General features: G+C 48.8%; 3 protein-coding genes across 3 annotated transcripts; 2 read left to right on the top strand and 1 right to left on the bottom strand.

Annotated features, from left to right (window-relative positions):
* Nucleotides 1–7,664: 7,664 nt before the first annotated feature.
* LOC6610203 (DNA repair protein REV1) lies at nt 7,665–11,258 on the bottom strand. Its single transcript, XM_032717611.1, has 7 exons — nt 11,223–11,258; nt 9,817–11,171; nt 9,485–9,767; nt 8,999–9,422; nt 8,870–8,935; nt 8,108–8,807; nt 7,665–8,046 (listed from the first exon to the last, which is right to left on the bottom strand). Exons 1-7 carry the CDS (start codon nt 11,256–11,258, stop codon nt 7,902–7,904), a joined length of 3,009 nt encoding a protein of 1,002 aa, XP_032573502.1. The 3' UTR covers nt 7,665–7,901.
* A 337-nt stretch (nt 11,259–11,595) lies between these two features.
* Nucleotides 11,596–12,697, top strand: LOC6610202 (mediator of RNA polymerase II transcription subunit 30). The gene has a single exon (XM_002034773.2). The coding sequence runs from the start codon at nt 11,671–11,673 to the stop codon at nt 12,619–12,621; it is 951 nt and encodes a 316-aa protein (XP_002034809.1). The 5' UTR covers nt 11,596–11,670; the 3' UTR covers nt 12,622–12,697.
* Nucleotides 12,698–12,801: 104 nt separating this feature from the next.
* On the top strand, nt 12,802–14,132 carry LOC6610201 (tax1-binding protein 3 homolog). Its single transcript, XM_002034772.2, has 3 exons — nt 12,802–12,975; nt 13,116–13,244; nt 13,391–14,132. Exons 1-3 carry the CDS (start codon nt 12,922–12,924, stop codon nt 13,577–13,579), a joined length of 372 nt encoding a protein of 123 aa, XP_002034808.1. The 5' UTR covers nt 12,802–12,921; the 3' UTR covers nt 13,580–14,132.
* Nucleotides 14,133–14,367: the final 235 nt, after the last annotated feature.

The raw sequence follows: 14,367 nt of genomic DNA, 5'->3' as shown, positions 1-14,367 counted from the left end.
CAGGATGGGTGTGGAGTGCTGCTCTGGGGAGTGGGCGTGGCCATGAGGGGGCGCTGGATTAAGGTGGGATCTGCGTGGGCCGACTGCAGGTGTTCCCACAGACTGATGGGCACCATTAGCAGACGAGATGTGGGCGCCGCGGAACGCCCATTTCAATGAAAAGGCGCCAGGAAAAGCGCAGCGGTAATCTTTGATGCGAATTCCTTCGCGGCCTCGTCTCTCGCCAGTATGCAAATTACCCGCGACGGGAACTTGGCGACACTCGGTGACACATAAAACGCAATTAAAGGTTGGACACTAACTGCTTGTCCAACTGTCGTCGGTCCAAGTGGATTGGAGTTGGAGTGCAGTGGTATGCCATGTGCAATGTCAAAGGGGAGACACACAATTACGCTAATGGGACACCAATGGCAAATTAATTAGCCGCAGTCAACGAGAGCAAGCGGCTGCACAATCAGTTCCAGCAGCTCTGACAGCAGCGAGAAAAATATGTCGGAAAATCAGAAATAATCAGCAGTAATGAAGTACTAAAAAGATGTACTATGTGTATGTTATTTGCACTCAGAATGTGTATATACCTTTTATAGGTCCCAAGTGCACGAGCACCAGACCCCCAGGAAGATATCCCTCCAGTGGTTCGCCGAGTTGAACAAAAGCTCCATGCATTTCCCGGGGCAACATGATTGCCGGGTAGGCCGTTGCAGAAGGCATCTACTGATCAAGTTTAATTGGCAGTGAATCGGGCAATCGGGCCCGGACAGGTGTCGATCACAAAGGCGCACTTGATCTCCTTGCCCAGGTGTAATTGGATAGATTCGGTAGCCGTTTGTGGGACCGCCTTTCCGATTGCTAATCGAGCCAAGTTCGAATTGCTGGCGCCGCGGCAACATGTAGATTTCGTTGTAAGCCGAGAGCAATAACAATAATGTCCATAATTACACACAGAGCGCAGCCAAAGTCAATGAACAAGCGGCGACAACAATGCCAACAGCAACAGCAACAGCAGCAGCGGCAGCAGCAGCAGCAGCAACATGTACGGCAGCAACAATGGCCAGGTTCTTATCGCTTACAACTTGTTTCGATTCCGCTTACCATCTATGGTCAACGCGCCTAATTTGGCCAACTCGGAGGCATTGTTGTTGCCGATTGTTTAATTGCCCGCGTATGCGGCGCCATAAATGCCTCACAAAAGGCTGCACACCGAACCGGAGGAAGTCGCAGGAAATTGGAGTAGCAGAAGCCTGCGATCCGTAATTGCGGAGGACCAATTGATGGCATCGAACGGATCCAGAACCATGTCCCTGGCCAAGTCAGGTGGCTAATGATGGTCCCCGCCGGCCCATAAAAGTGAAAAGAACATAAACTTGAAGCGCATCCAAAGACGGTCAGCAGATCGCCGTGACTTCGCGAATTGGTGTGAAATTGGCCAAGTGGCCGGCCAGGTCGCTGGCTTCCAGGAAGGCGCAACACCCGAGCCGTGTAATTAGGCGTATTCCCGCCCGATCTCGCGGCTGTCGAGGATGTTTAAAGTTGATGCCCTAAAGCTGTTGCTGCTCGCATTTATCAGTGCAAACAAGCGCTAAGAGGCCGCTTAGCCCAAAATCGAAAGCCGCGAAAAGCAAGGCCAAAATGCGATATCAAATCGGAGACAGGCTAACTTGCCTGCAAGGTATTTCTAGATAAAAGTCAAATCCAATATGAAATATTTCTAATTGCCAAGGAAGCTGTTTTCAAGATTATATCCCTTTTTAAAAGTCCATTAATTTGTGTATATATGGTGCTTTGCTGCTTCTCTCGTGCTGTTTTAAGTGACAGATGGCGGTTGTGCTCATCGGGTAGCCACTGTACGCCCTTCGGCGAGGGGACCGATGTTTTATGCCACAACTAATAAGGATAATTGCAACGCCGACTGGGCGTTAAGTGAGCTCAGACGGGCAGTTTCCACTTGGCTTTGGGGTTTGAGCCTTAGTTTTAAGTTGGGCTTTAGCCTCAGCTCCAATTTCGATGCGGAAATTTGACAAATTGCCATCTTGGCGGTTGCGCATGCTCATGTTGCTGCTGCTTTTGCTGCTGCTGCTGCTGCTGGGTTGTTGCTGTCGTGTAAACGGTTGCAGGTGTTTCGGGTGGGCGTGGCCGCTCCGATTTGGACTCGGATTGGGACTGGGAATGGGATTGGGTATGGGACTGGACATGGGTCTTAGACCCTCGTAGTGCGATCAGTCCGATTTGTATCGCTGTCCAATTAAGCCGCGCAACATGCGGCGGCAACATGTTGCCGCTGTGCGATATTGCTAACGAACCACTGACAATGCAACTGCCGTCACTTTGACACTCCCGCAGAAAAAACCGGAGGAGAACCGCGAAAAATTCATTACGATTTCGATTTAAGTTGAATAATTATTTATCTAGATAATGCCGACTCTCCGTCGCGGCGTGTGATTCATATCGCCGCCATTGCAGGCGTGTCAGCGGCAACAGTTGCTGCTGCTGCAGTTGTTGTTGCTGCTGCGGCTGCACCGCAGACACAGTTGCAATCTCGACCGGCAAATGGCAACGGCCGCTGCCTGACACAAAACAAATAGACTGTCAGTTTATGTAGCGTTTGGTATGACTAAATGCCGCTGTGATTGCGCCGAACGCGCTGGGATTTGGCCGCCGTGGGTGGATAGGTAGGATAAGAGCGTAATTGCAACGGCACCGGGAGTGTTGGCAGCGATATGAGATCCCACAGGAAGTGTAGTAGGCTACAGATACAGCAGAACCAGACGGAATCCCGGGAATTCACCTAAACGATTCGTGTAGCCATTAGCATGGCAGCTGATGTAATGCCGCGATTAATGTCACAGCAATATGGCCATATAGTGAGTAGTGTGACTTGGCCTGAACTCTGCGAATGACGGCGATCTGCAGAGCGCCAATGCACCTGTCAGCTGCCATCAACAGCTGGGCGATTGACCCCCCGTACCCCCCAGGAGGCACTGAAGGGGCGGGGTCGTGCTTAGCATATTTCCCAGGTAGAGCGGCACACCGATTCAATTACACTTAGCCGGCTGCACACGACATGTGATTATCGCCCGCCGCAGATCGGATATATATGCGATATACCTGGATTTGCTGGTTGGGAAGGGGGAGGGGGAGGGAGTAATTAAAAATGCGTGAAAGCGCGCAGAATTTTATCTGGCCGCCGCTGAGGGGCTGGCATAAATCAAAGCGTGGACCAGTTTGCAGCTCAATTGAAAAGGCGAAAAATCAGCAGGGAAATAAATAAATATAAATAAATAAAGGAAATCCATTGGCGGGCAACGGCAATTTTGAGGCAAGATTTATGTGGCCATAAAGGCGATTAGAGAACCAGGCGAAACGTCAAAAGACAAAATGCGGCGCAAGAAATAGAAAAACCACCATCCATGTCCGAGTCCAGTTTGCACTTTACACGATTTTGTAATTTATTTCTGACGCTTCGATTGGCGGCGGCGGCATTCTAATGGCAAGTGCACACACATATGTATGTATGTATGTATGACTGTTGCCTGTTGCAAGGGGAAGTTGCTGCTGCTGCTGCTGCTGCTTCAGTTGCTGCTGTTGCTGATGTTGCCACTGGCTGTGTTCACACTTCCAATTGCCAATTTGCATATTTTTGGCATACGTAATGCCCACAACAACAACAGCAGCAGCAACACGAGCATAAATCAGAGCCGCGTTTATATGGCTTATCGCCCGCCAACATCTCCGACTGGCAATTCATCTCGCACTCAATTTCCCTCCATTCGTTTTGTATTTGTTTACGCGGCGCATAATTAATTCCATTTGCACATGCGAGCGTTGCGCATACGCCGTGTGGACTCGCACCCAGAATAAAGTCGCGTGACACGAGCGAAATTGAGCTATTAGCTTATAAGCTCGGAATTGAGCTGCTACCCTGCGAAATATGAGTACGGGGTTAAGTTTACTTTACATATATTAAATAAATCCTCCTTCTGTGGAGGATAACCTCCTATATATACCCATGCATTTTGTTGTTGTGCTCACGACACCAACTCTATGTTTTTCCATTGACTGCCTTATCGTTTGAAGTGATTTTCGAACCGCCCCGTTTGAAATTGGTCTCGCCTCATGTGGGTGTCTGCAGCTGGATGGGTTGCGGGTTTCTCAGCCTTTTCTGGCCTGGGAAGCTAAGGAGCCACAGAGCCCAATCTCGGAATGCGTGGCCAGTTGGCTATTGGGCTATTGGCCATTGGCCATTGATGCTGCTGATGTGTTTTGACTGCTGCGCTGATTTACGGCCAGCGCCTGCCGAGCGGCAATTTGTTTGGACTTTTAGTTTGGACCAAGGCCACAAACGAGGAGGCAAATTAACGCGCCAGTCGGCACATAACTCGCCGTACGCATAAAACACGTTAAGTAATCAATTGGCGGCCCTGCGAAAGCGGCAAAGCGGCAAAACGGCGGGATGGCTAAATGGCAAAATGGCAAAACGGCAGCCACATAGAACATCCAGGCAAGTGTTCATGGCCAAAGCCGGAGCAAAAGCCATTGCCAGCGGCGGGCCAGGCAACAATTGCCTCATTTTTAAGGGCCGCGAAACACGTGCAGCTCCTCCTCGCTGAAACTTCAAAGTGTCCTGCGGCATAATGCGCTTAATAAACCATGAATCACTGTCCGCGAGGAGGCTGTCAGAGCTTCAGCTGCAGCGGCAGCATCAACATCCCCGCAGCAACATCGCAGCAGCAACGGCAGCATCAGACGGCCAACATTGATTTTGTCACGACGCAAACACTTTAAAGGCAATTGCTGAAGTGCGCTGCTCCGCGCTGCGCTGCACTGCGTCCCTGTCTCCTTTTCAAGTAAATGATGTGCGCATGTGATAAAGGGCCGTCTTGGCCACAAACGAGCTTTGGGCCGGGTTTACTCCTCCCGCTGTCCACCACTTCCTTGCTGCCCAGCTCGACCTGGGATCGGCGAGACCCTTGTTGCAATCCCTGTTGTCGCCGCTTGAGTGGCATAAAAAACGACTTGCACTTGGACTCGAGTGGGTTCTCCTCCCGCCTCTTCGACCTCTTCCCCTTCCTAGCCATCTCGCCTCCACTCCCACTCCGTCGGCTTGGATCCATGGGGCTATCAACATTCTCAGGTGCGCCTGCGCGGCCTTTGTTTCGGCCACGGTCATTGGGCATCGCCATCGCCTTTGCCTTCGCCTTCGCCATTGCCAGCTTTTGTCAGCTCCTTACTCAGATGGCCAAAAATTAACTGGACATCTACTCCTGCACGGTAAGAAAAGGGGATGACCGCACTCGTATCCAAGGCTAAAGCCCAACCTATAAAAAAAGATTAAAAAGCTGTCGTAGCTCATTTGACAACAAAGATAGTGAATTGGTTTCAAAATAGATAGCAATACCATTTCTCTCAGTGCTTTATTGGTAACCCTTAGCCCACCACTGAACTAGTTAAGTTGTTAGCCGGGCCTCAGGGATTTGGCAGGGGTCTCGGTGGTGTAACCCCATCGGACTCTGCAGTTGCAGTGGCAACTGCTGCCCCACTTCACCGCAACCCATCCCGGCCAGGCATCATTAATCAGTTTGGGTTCATCAGCGGCAACATGGTTCATTAGCTTTGGTTGCTTGCTGCTGCTGCTGCAGTTACTGCTGCAGTCGCTGTTGCTGTTGCTGATGTGGCTGTTGCCGCAGTGCCCGTTTGGCGGCCTGCCTGTCGACGATTCTAATCATAAGGCACAGCACCAGGATCGGACTTGGGTCTCCGGCTCTCCTCTGCCGCCGGCCAAGTTAATTGGCTAGAAGTTTTGCATAGACCCAGGCTCGCCTCATCTGCAGCTTTGGCAGCTAAAGCCGCATCGTCTGCCGCTACTTATTTGGTAGCAGCCGAAACCGCAGCAACCTCGGGCACTATCACCATCTGAGTCTCAAATCCTCGGCAGAGCCAGCATACACACTTGCATAGGGCTCAAACCATATAGCAGCATATAGCAAAGCTCTGGCAGGGATCTTGTCGCATAGTCACATCCGATAATGCTGACAGTTTCCAGCTGCTCCGGCAGCTACTGTTGTTCGGCTGACTTCACGAGCGTGGGAATAAACCTGGCAGCACGCTGGGACTCCGACTTGGCCTCATGTTGCTACCGACTGCCTACACTCGCCCATCTGTCCACCGATATTTGTACATCTCCTGCAGTAAACTGCAGTTTTTCTTGGTATCTGTCAAGTCACTTTACTGAAATCTATCGTTGTATTTACGTTAACAAAGTGTGGTGACCCCGCCCACTTCCTTAACTTTTTGGTAATTCATTTTGAAATGTTTGCAAGAGGGAGTGTACTAAACTGTAGCTATCTCTAGTTCATAGGAATAACCCATGCAAAGAAAACTCAGCACTCCCAAGAATCTGGGCACCTCCCCTCACCACTCCACACCCAACCAAACCAAACTTAAACAACCCAAACCAGCCGCCGTGGAGTCGTTGACAAATCGCGTCGGCAGCCAACGAGTCTATCAAGACTTGACAACATTTGCATCTGGTCCGGGCCAACTTGAGATAACTCGACCAGATCATGGGGCAAGTTGCAGCGGCTGCTGCATGTTGCTGCTACCGAGTTCCGCGACGACAGGATGCATAAAATTTATGAAACAACGACGCCTTTTGCGCACATAATTAAATCAGACAAAGCGTAGCTCATGTAAATCCCGAGTGCCGGGTGCAGCCCATTTCGTCCCATCCCATCACAACCCATCCAGAGCCAAGCCAGCCCACAGAGACACCAGCCGCATCGCCACCGGATGCTGAGCCAGAAATGCAGCTTGACTATTTTTAATTACCGGGTAACATCTGCTCCATCTTCAGCTCCATCTGCCAGCCGAAGTGGGGTGGCCTTCAGTGATGGACATTGTGAGAATTTATTGGCCAGGTGGGATACGAGTTATATTGTACATGCCGGATAAACAATTACTTAGCTGAAGTACTTTGGAAATAGGTAATGATTTCTAATGCAAAACGAAACTCGAATATGGATTAATATTATTAATATTATTATATATATATTAATATTATTTATAATTCTATACCTATAATTTTCTGTATATTCTACTAAGTCCATTGACTAATTCTACCCATATGGATTCCCAACTTTCTTTCCCAACGTTCTGAACTTTCATAAAATATAATTTTTAGATTGATCTAGGTCCTAAACAAAAATCCTCATAAAGTAGATTGCTCTATGAAACCTTATCCTAATTTCTTTGAGTGTAGGCATGCTGCATGCGAATCAATTACATATTACAGCCGTCGCAGCGATTAACTGCAGTGACTTTAGAGAACTGTTCAACACTAACCTGTTCGAGTCGATGCCGCTTTCATTAAAGTGCAAATTATGACTTGCCAGTTCCGCCAGGTGTTGTGCCCGCCTGGCCTATTTGTCTTGAGTGGCCGGGCGTCGGTGAGAAAGAGCCACTGGGGCGTTTGGTTGAGCCACCCGGCGGTGGCTAAGACGCGGCTCTGCCCTTTGCGTATGAAGTTATCAACGCCATCGTCGCAGCGGCCACAGCCCCACTTTATTAACCGCACTTGCAACATTAATTGTTACCTGTTCCCCGAGTTGTAGATGAATAGCAGCGAGCTATATATCTATATATAGGATTTAGTGAGAAATGGAAAAGTATTCGTGTTCTTGCAGGGTACATTTATTCAAAATTATAACCAGAGATCAACAAGTCAGTTATATGGTCTGGATTCTGATAAGGGATTCATCAGAATGTTCTCATTTTGGTTCGGATTAATGGATTATTAACTAATGGCTCATTAACTTTATCAGCTGGCCGCATTCATAGCTTGGCGTTACATTATTAAATTAATTATTCTGAATGGCACCCAACATGCGTTCTAAATGGCCAGGACCTTAAGAGCACTTTCTGCACCGAATGTACTCAATGAAGAGCAGATTGTAACCCTCAATCGTGAGCATTTGGTTCTGGATAACCTCCTCAATGTGCTTGTAAGCCATATGCCAGCAGCAAGAGCAGCTGCGTTTCATATTGATGATGCTGCAAAAGAAAGGTAGCCAATTTGGGCAGAAATTAAAAGTGTTTTGAAGCAACTACTTACCGGCACAAATACTTCATCACATCGCACATGTGGTCCAATTGGTCGTTCCTAATCATACGAGAAACATGCTTGAGAAATAGATCCACGTCATTCGGACTTGGCGCCTCCTCGCGACTGACCCACTTGTTCAGCAAGTCCTTGTATTTGTCCCCCATCAGCAGCTCGGGTACCTCCGGCACCTCCGTGACGGGATGTGAGATGAGCTTCAGAATATGGGGATGCACAAAGTCAGGCATATCTTCAATGTAATCTGCCACAATGTGATCCGATCGGATGTAATGCTCTTGTTCCTTGCGCTCCTTGCGCTTTTGCAATTTAGCCACAGCCGCCCGGGAAGTAGATGGCTTAAGATCGGTGGCCTTTAGCGGGCTCAGGTTGGTGGAGACAGACGGATTTAATAAAGGCGGTGATTGGAGGGCCGGGTATTGTGGAGAACGATTTCCATCGTACTCGGCTATGCAGAGGTGTTCCTCCCTATTGGCAATCACCTCGAGGCGTATATCCTCCGGCAGCTGAGCCAAAACATCCTCATCCAGCTTTGGTACAGGGGATAATGGCCGAGTTATCGGCTTTGCAGTTCCTCTTTGACTCCTGTCTTCGTTTACCGATTTCCTGCTCACCGCTGCTGCCGTGAGCATACTGAACACATTCCTGGGCTCCCGGGGCTTAGGTTTATTTTCAAACATCGATGGTTTTTTGACTGCAGATAGATATACAGGTCTTAAATATGCTGGAAAGTGAACTACTTTTCGGCTTAAATACCTTTATCATCGCCTACTGCTCCGCCTACTGCTATTCCGCCAACTGCTTCTTGGGGTATGGGTTTATCTAATGGAAACGTGTTTTATAATGTTAATAAAATAGTTATAAAAAATTAGCCGGATTAAATACCTTTCTTCATTTCGGACATTTTGCCGAACATCTGCTTGATAATGTTCTCCTTCCGAACTGCGCTGGCATCCTCCAGCCTAGTGAGGTGTATGCCTAACCCACGCAATTCGTGGGGCGGTATATCGGCTTCTTTCATCAGGTTCAGGACCACCGTGGTGATTACATTTACATCATCCGTGGCATGTTTGATCAGAGAGGACTTGTTGATGGTATCGCAAACTCCGTGGCCCATGTACTTGGACGTTTCGACTGGCGCTTCGGCGGCGCGCACCATTATCTTCAGGTTAACCGATCTAGCCTTGCGCTTGATCTCAACCAGACGCTTAGTAACCTCGTGGCTGAGCTGACACAGAAATTGTTCGCACTCGGCCGAGTTGGTAAAGCGGATACCAAAGTTCATTTCGGCAGAAACTGTTTTGCGGGCCTAAACGAAAAGTACGATATTAGAAACAAATATGTGGCACGCAATGAAATCTGCACGCCAACCTGCTCGTAAGCCAAGGGACGATCATCAATTCCTCTGCAGTTCTGGAACAAATTCTGACCAAGCTTTTTGCCCAGCACTCTTTCCAGCCTCCCCAACGTTGTTTTCTGAACATCTCCGCAATTATTCAGTCCCGCCTGCTTGAGCTTATGGCTCATGCTGCTGCCGACTCCGGGCAGTAAATCCAAAGACATCGGCGCCATATAGGCCAAAATATCATTTTTCGAATCCAACAAGAACTGGCCGTTCGGCTTGGCCTCCTTGGTGGCCATACGCGCCAGCAACCTATAATAATATAAACATTATAATTGTAAAGGGTAATTTGCTCTCTCACTTGTTGCTTGCCACCCCTGCTGAGCACGTACATCCCGTTTTGGAGTAAACCTCCTGCCTGAGGTGACTCACAAAAGCCATCACATCTACATTCAGTTCGTCTACCAGATCGGTTAGCTCCACAAACATCTCGTCGCAACTCACAGCCTCGATGTTTAAGGTGTACTGAGCCACTGTGTCGTACAGAGTGAAAGCCACCTCCTTGTAACCTTCGAAGTCGTACGGAATCGTCTTTAGCTCCGGGCACAGCTTCAAGGCCTGGCCCACAAACATTCCATTGCGGATACCCTTTTCCCGCGCCTCGTAGCTGCAGGAGGCGATCTCCGAGAGCGACATTTTCTTGTCGAAGCCCGAGCGCACCTTTTCCGCCTTGTCTCCATCGTGGAAATGGTGCTCGAAGCGCTGGGCAAAGAGTTCCAGCTCTGCCTTTCGGTCCGCCTGCGGATGCACCGGTACATCGGTGGCTGCGTTTCCTCCCTTCGAGTGGGTCACCGCAATCGGCAGCCCACGAAGCTCAGGACGGGCTCTTAGGCCCACGGACACAAAGAAGCAGTCCATGTCAATGTGCATCACATAGCGAGCCAATCCATTTTGTTGTGAATTCGCGAGGTACTTCAGTGTCTCTCTATTGGGAAAGCCCTGGGTACCATGCTTCTGACGCAACCGGCAGACATACTGCTTGAAGCCCGTGCCTAGGGTGGCGATGTGATGCAGTCGTGAGTTTTTATAGAATTCACTTAAGAAGTTTGGATCTGCGGCTGTGCGAGCGGTGGTCGAGTTATTCGAGGTGGTGGATAAGTTTGTGATCTTGTTCTCTGATGCACTGTCCTCCTTTTCCGGCGAAGTGGCCACAGCCTGATGCAAATGCTTGAGAATGCCACCCAACTCCATTTGTGTTTCATCGTTTGTAGAGTCTACCTCCATTTCCGCGCCGCCGAAAGGCTCCACATCCGATTTGCTGTCATTTGCGTCGTTGTCTTTGGGTTTGCCAAACATGAGCCGAGGCTGCGATGTCTTCTGGTTCGTGTACAGCAGATAGGGCTTGTAGTCTACTATCTTCTTTTTCTCCAGACAATCCACCACCCACTTGGCGCTGATGAACTTGCTGAGATTCATGTTCCTGACCTTCACATCGGGCAGAACGGAGGCTATTATATACGTCGTGTGGCTCCTTTCGTAGTGGTGAAAGGTCCCGCCGTGCACCATCATGATCCGCTTCAGTTCATCCGCCGAAGGGTCGGTCCGGCCGTTCACATATATAGAAATTCCTTCGAAGAGGTCCGACTTGCGAAATGGATCGCTGGCCGCAGCGAACTGCTCCTCCAGTTTAGATTTCTTGGCTTCGAAGTAGCCGCCCTGAAAAAAATGGGTTTGGTTGATGTTTTTGACAGATTATTTTCAGCTTACCCATTCACTAAAACCATTATCCTCGTCGCGGGTCATTTTTAAGCGTTTAAAAACATGAAAAAACTAAAATGGAACTTCACCAATGCCGCTCAGCTGACACACTCATGCTCTTTATTTTTACGCCCATGTGGCAACTCTCATTTCACATGGCCGCACTCCTATCGAGTTTTGCAGGGGGTTATTATTACCATTTTGGGTATGACTAAGAATTTAAATTTTAGTAATCACCAAATAAAAACTTAGTAAAACCACTCAATTTATCTAGTTAAAGGAACTTAGCAATTTAAAACCCCCAACTACGTCCTGGTCTTTCTTCTCAGCTGTTCGCGAGCATACAGTTTCAGCTTTGTCTAACACTGTCCTTTTTTATCAGTTATCGACAACAGTGTCATCTGCAAAGTTTATCGTTCTGCGTGATATTTTGTTTATTTTATAAGGAATTTGCAAAATGTGGAAATATGGTCAAAACCAGGGTAATCAGGGGCCTGCGGGCGGTGGCGGAGGAGGCGGGGGCCCCAACATGATGCCCATGGGCGGATTCGGCATGCAGCACGGTAATATGCAGCAAATGCACATGTCGCCGCAACATCAACAGCAGCAACAACAAATGGGCATGATGGGCGGACCGGGTAGCATGCAAATGAATCCCCAAGGACCTGGAGGTCCTGGCGGCCTGATGCCCGGCATGTCTCCGCAGCACCAGATGCAGCAACAGCAGCAGATGATGCAGCAGCAAATGATGGTGCCTCAACAAGGAGTGAGCGTCGGAGTGGGAATGGGCGGCGGTGTGGGAATGGGAGGAGGGGGCGTGGTTCCCCAGCAGCAGCAACAGCAGCCCCAACAGAACATGACCCAGCAGAACATTCCCCAACAGCAACAGCAACTCAATCCGGTCGCAGGAATTCCACCCGGTGGAGCCGGGGGCAGCAACAATATGCTGGCTATCTCGCAGCAAAATCCTCACAAGGAGATTAACATTGTGCAGCTGTCGCGTCTCGGTCAGGAAACGGTGCAGGATATTGCCTCGCGCTTCCAGGAGGTCTTCGCCTCCCTCAAGGGCATACAGCCCACCTCGCACAGGGAAAATAACTCCGAGAAGAAGGTTCAGGAGTACTTCCGCACTATCCGGCTGCTCTTCAAGAGGGTGCGCATCATCTACGAGAAGTGCAACGACGCCGGAATGGATTACATGAGCGCCGAGAGTCTGATTCCCTACCGCGATGAGCCGGAACCGAGAATCGAGCCCTCGCTGTGCGACGAGTACCGGAAAGTGCTGCAGGAGAACCATGAGCTCATAGAGACCGTCAAGCTGAAGAACAGGCAGCTACGCGAGATCATCGATCGGACACGCATCATCATCTGGGAGATCAACACCATGCTGGCCATGCGGCGCTCATAAGCTTAGGGACTCTAAATGTGTAATAGCGTATAAATAAAACTAAGAAACATTGCCAAACAGCAATGGTAAAGACTTTCATGTTTTCTTTGGTTCTATACGGAATATGAAAAGTATAAATTTAAAATTGGCGGCAGTCGCAGGCACCAATCGCATCACTGCTGCGACCTATCGATTTTTGGCCATCGATAAATGATTGCGAGGAAGAAGCAGAGTTTGTTGTGGGCGACAATCTTAAGACGAATTTACCAGCAGAATATTAGCTAATCTAGCAAATTAAAGTTAGTCAAACCATCGGCAGACATGGCGAAAATGGCATTCCAGCACCAGGCCGGCACGGCGATGGAGTGCTTAAGCGTAAGTTGCGAACGAACTAAACCTGGCTCACACGCACAGTCGCCTGTGTGTGTATAGGTGAAATTGGGTCGCTGGAGCAAAAAAGACACAAGCCACTTTCAAATTCGAGTGATTGATGAAATGTGACTCACAATTCCCAGATTCCCATCACGCTGCACAAGGAGAAGGACTACGACCAGGAGGGGCGCGAGATCCTCAAGTGCGGCTTCAAGATCGGCGGCGGAATTGACCAGGACTATAAGAAAAGCCCTCAGGGATACACGGATTATGTGAGAAACTTGGGACACTAGAACCAAATTCCGGGCATAGAAGAGAGCTAATCTGATAGCTCTCCTTGAAAGTCTAGGAATTTGGTTTTAGTTCGGTATCTTAACAGCAGTTGCAATGTTACAACGTTTTTCCCCTTTGCAATTAGGGCATCTATGTGACCGAGGTGCACGAGGGCAGTCCCGCCGCCCGAGCAGGTCTGCGGATCCACGACAAGATCCTGCAGTGCAACGGCTACGACTTCACCATGGTCACCCACAAGAAGGCCGTGAGCTACATCCGGAAAAACCCGATACTCAACATGCTGGTGGCCCGCAAGGGCGTGACCTCCACATAAGTGGTGCTCGGAGCAGGGTCTCCACAGACTACAGCAGTATTTAAGCGGCATTTAAACTATCCCCTCCACCGGCCTCTGGGCCAAGGATCTCTTTGCCTACTGCAACCTATGCGAATACTTAGAACTACCATATTATACATATTAATTCATTACGTATGCATATCGCACACACATGTAGCCAGACGTAAATGTAGCACCTAGTAATGCTTCTTGTTGAATTCGATTTCTTTGCCCCTCCATCACTTGTTGAACGAATCGCCAAGCTCCTAAGCGTAGAACAGATTGCCAAATACCGATACAAACAAACACTCCCAGAAACAACAGGCTCGAATATAAACAATTTTGTACTTTTATACGTGCAGACCATTCCAAAACCAAACAGAAGCAGCAGACGAACGCAGAGTTGTTGAAAGAAACATACATTCATAGTACATACTTGTGATAAATGACTAACTGTGCAGATATGTGCGAAGAAGGCGCATCACTTAAGTTTAAAATTGAGTTTTTAATGTTATATTGCATTTGAATAAATGTTTGCTAAATGAATATGCGATTTAGACGTCTTCTTGTAACTTTGGTGCGCATTATGGGATTTATGGGATATATGTGTGCACGTACTGGAACGAACTGAATCCATTTTTGATTGAGATCCGACAAATGGTTGATGCAGTTGACTGTTTACTCAGGCAAATATTTTCCCTAATGCCAAGTAAAATCTCCCAGTGCCACCTTTTCGGTGACCTTAATTACGCGATTGCGCCAATTGGCACGCGTCAATGATGCCAGCG

This window comes from Drosophila sechellia, chromosome 3L (assembly GCF_004382195.2).
Source record: "Drosophila sechellia strain sech25 chromosome 3L, ASM438219v1, whole genome shotgun sequence".
In the NCBI taxonomy this organism is placed as follows: Eukaryota; Metazoa; Arthropoda; class Insecta; order Diptera; family Drosophilidae; genus Drosophila; species Drosophila sechellia.
This window is presented reverse-complemented; position numbering and strand designations above follow the sequence as displayed.

What these genes read in the sequence shown, in the direction of transcription:
- LOC6610203 (XM_032717611.1), bottom strand. Translation starts at nt 11,258, where the DNA reads ATGACCCGCGACGAGGATAATGGTTTTAGTGAATGG. An exon ending in AGCAGTAGGCGATGATAAAG is followed by an intron (nt 8,808 to 8,869) that starts GTATTTAAGCCG and finishes ATCTATCTGCAG; the next exon opens with TCAAAAAACCATCGATGTTT. An exon ending in GTGATGAAGTATTTGTGCCG is followed by an intron (nt 8,047 to 8,107) that starts GTAAGTAGTTGC and finishes TTTCTTTTGCAG; the next exon opens with CATCATCAATATGAAACGCA.
- LOC6610201 (XM_002034772.2), top strand. Translation starts at nt 12,922, where the DNA reads ATGGCGAAAATGGCATTCCAGCACCAGGCCGGCACGGCGATGGAGTGC. An exon ending in CGGCGATGGAGTGCTTAAGC is followed by an intron (nt 12,976 to 13,115) that starts GTAAGTTGCGAA and finishes CACAATTCCCAG; the next exon opens with ATTCCCATCACGCTGCACAA. An exon ending in CTCAGGGATACACGGATTAT is followed by an intron (nt 13,245 to 13,390) that starts GTGAGAAACTTG and finishes CTTTGCAATTAG; the next exon opens with GGCATCTATGTGACCGAGGT.
- LOC6610202 (XM_002034773.2), top strand. Translation starts at nt 11,671, where the DNA reads ATGTGGAAATATGGTCAAAACCAGGGTAATCAGGGGCCTGCGGGCGGT.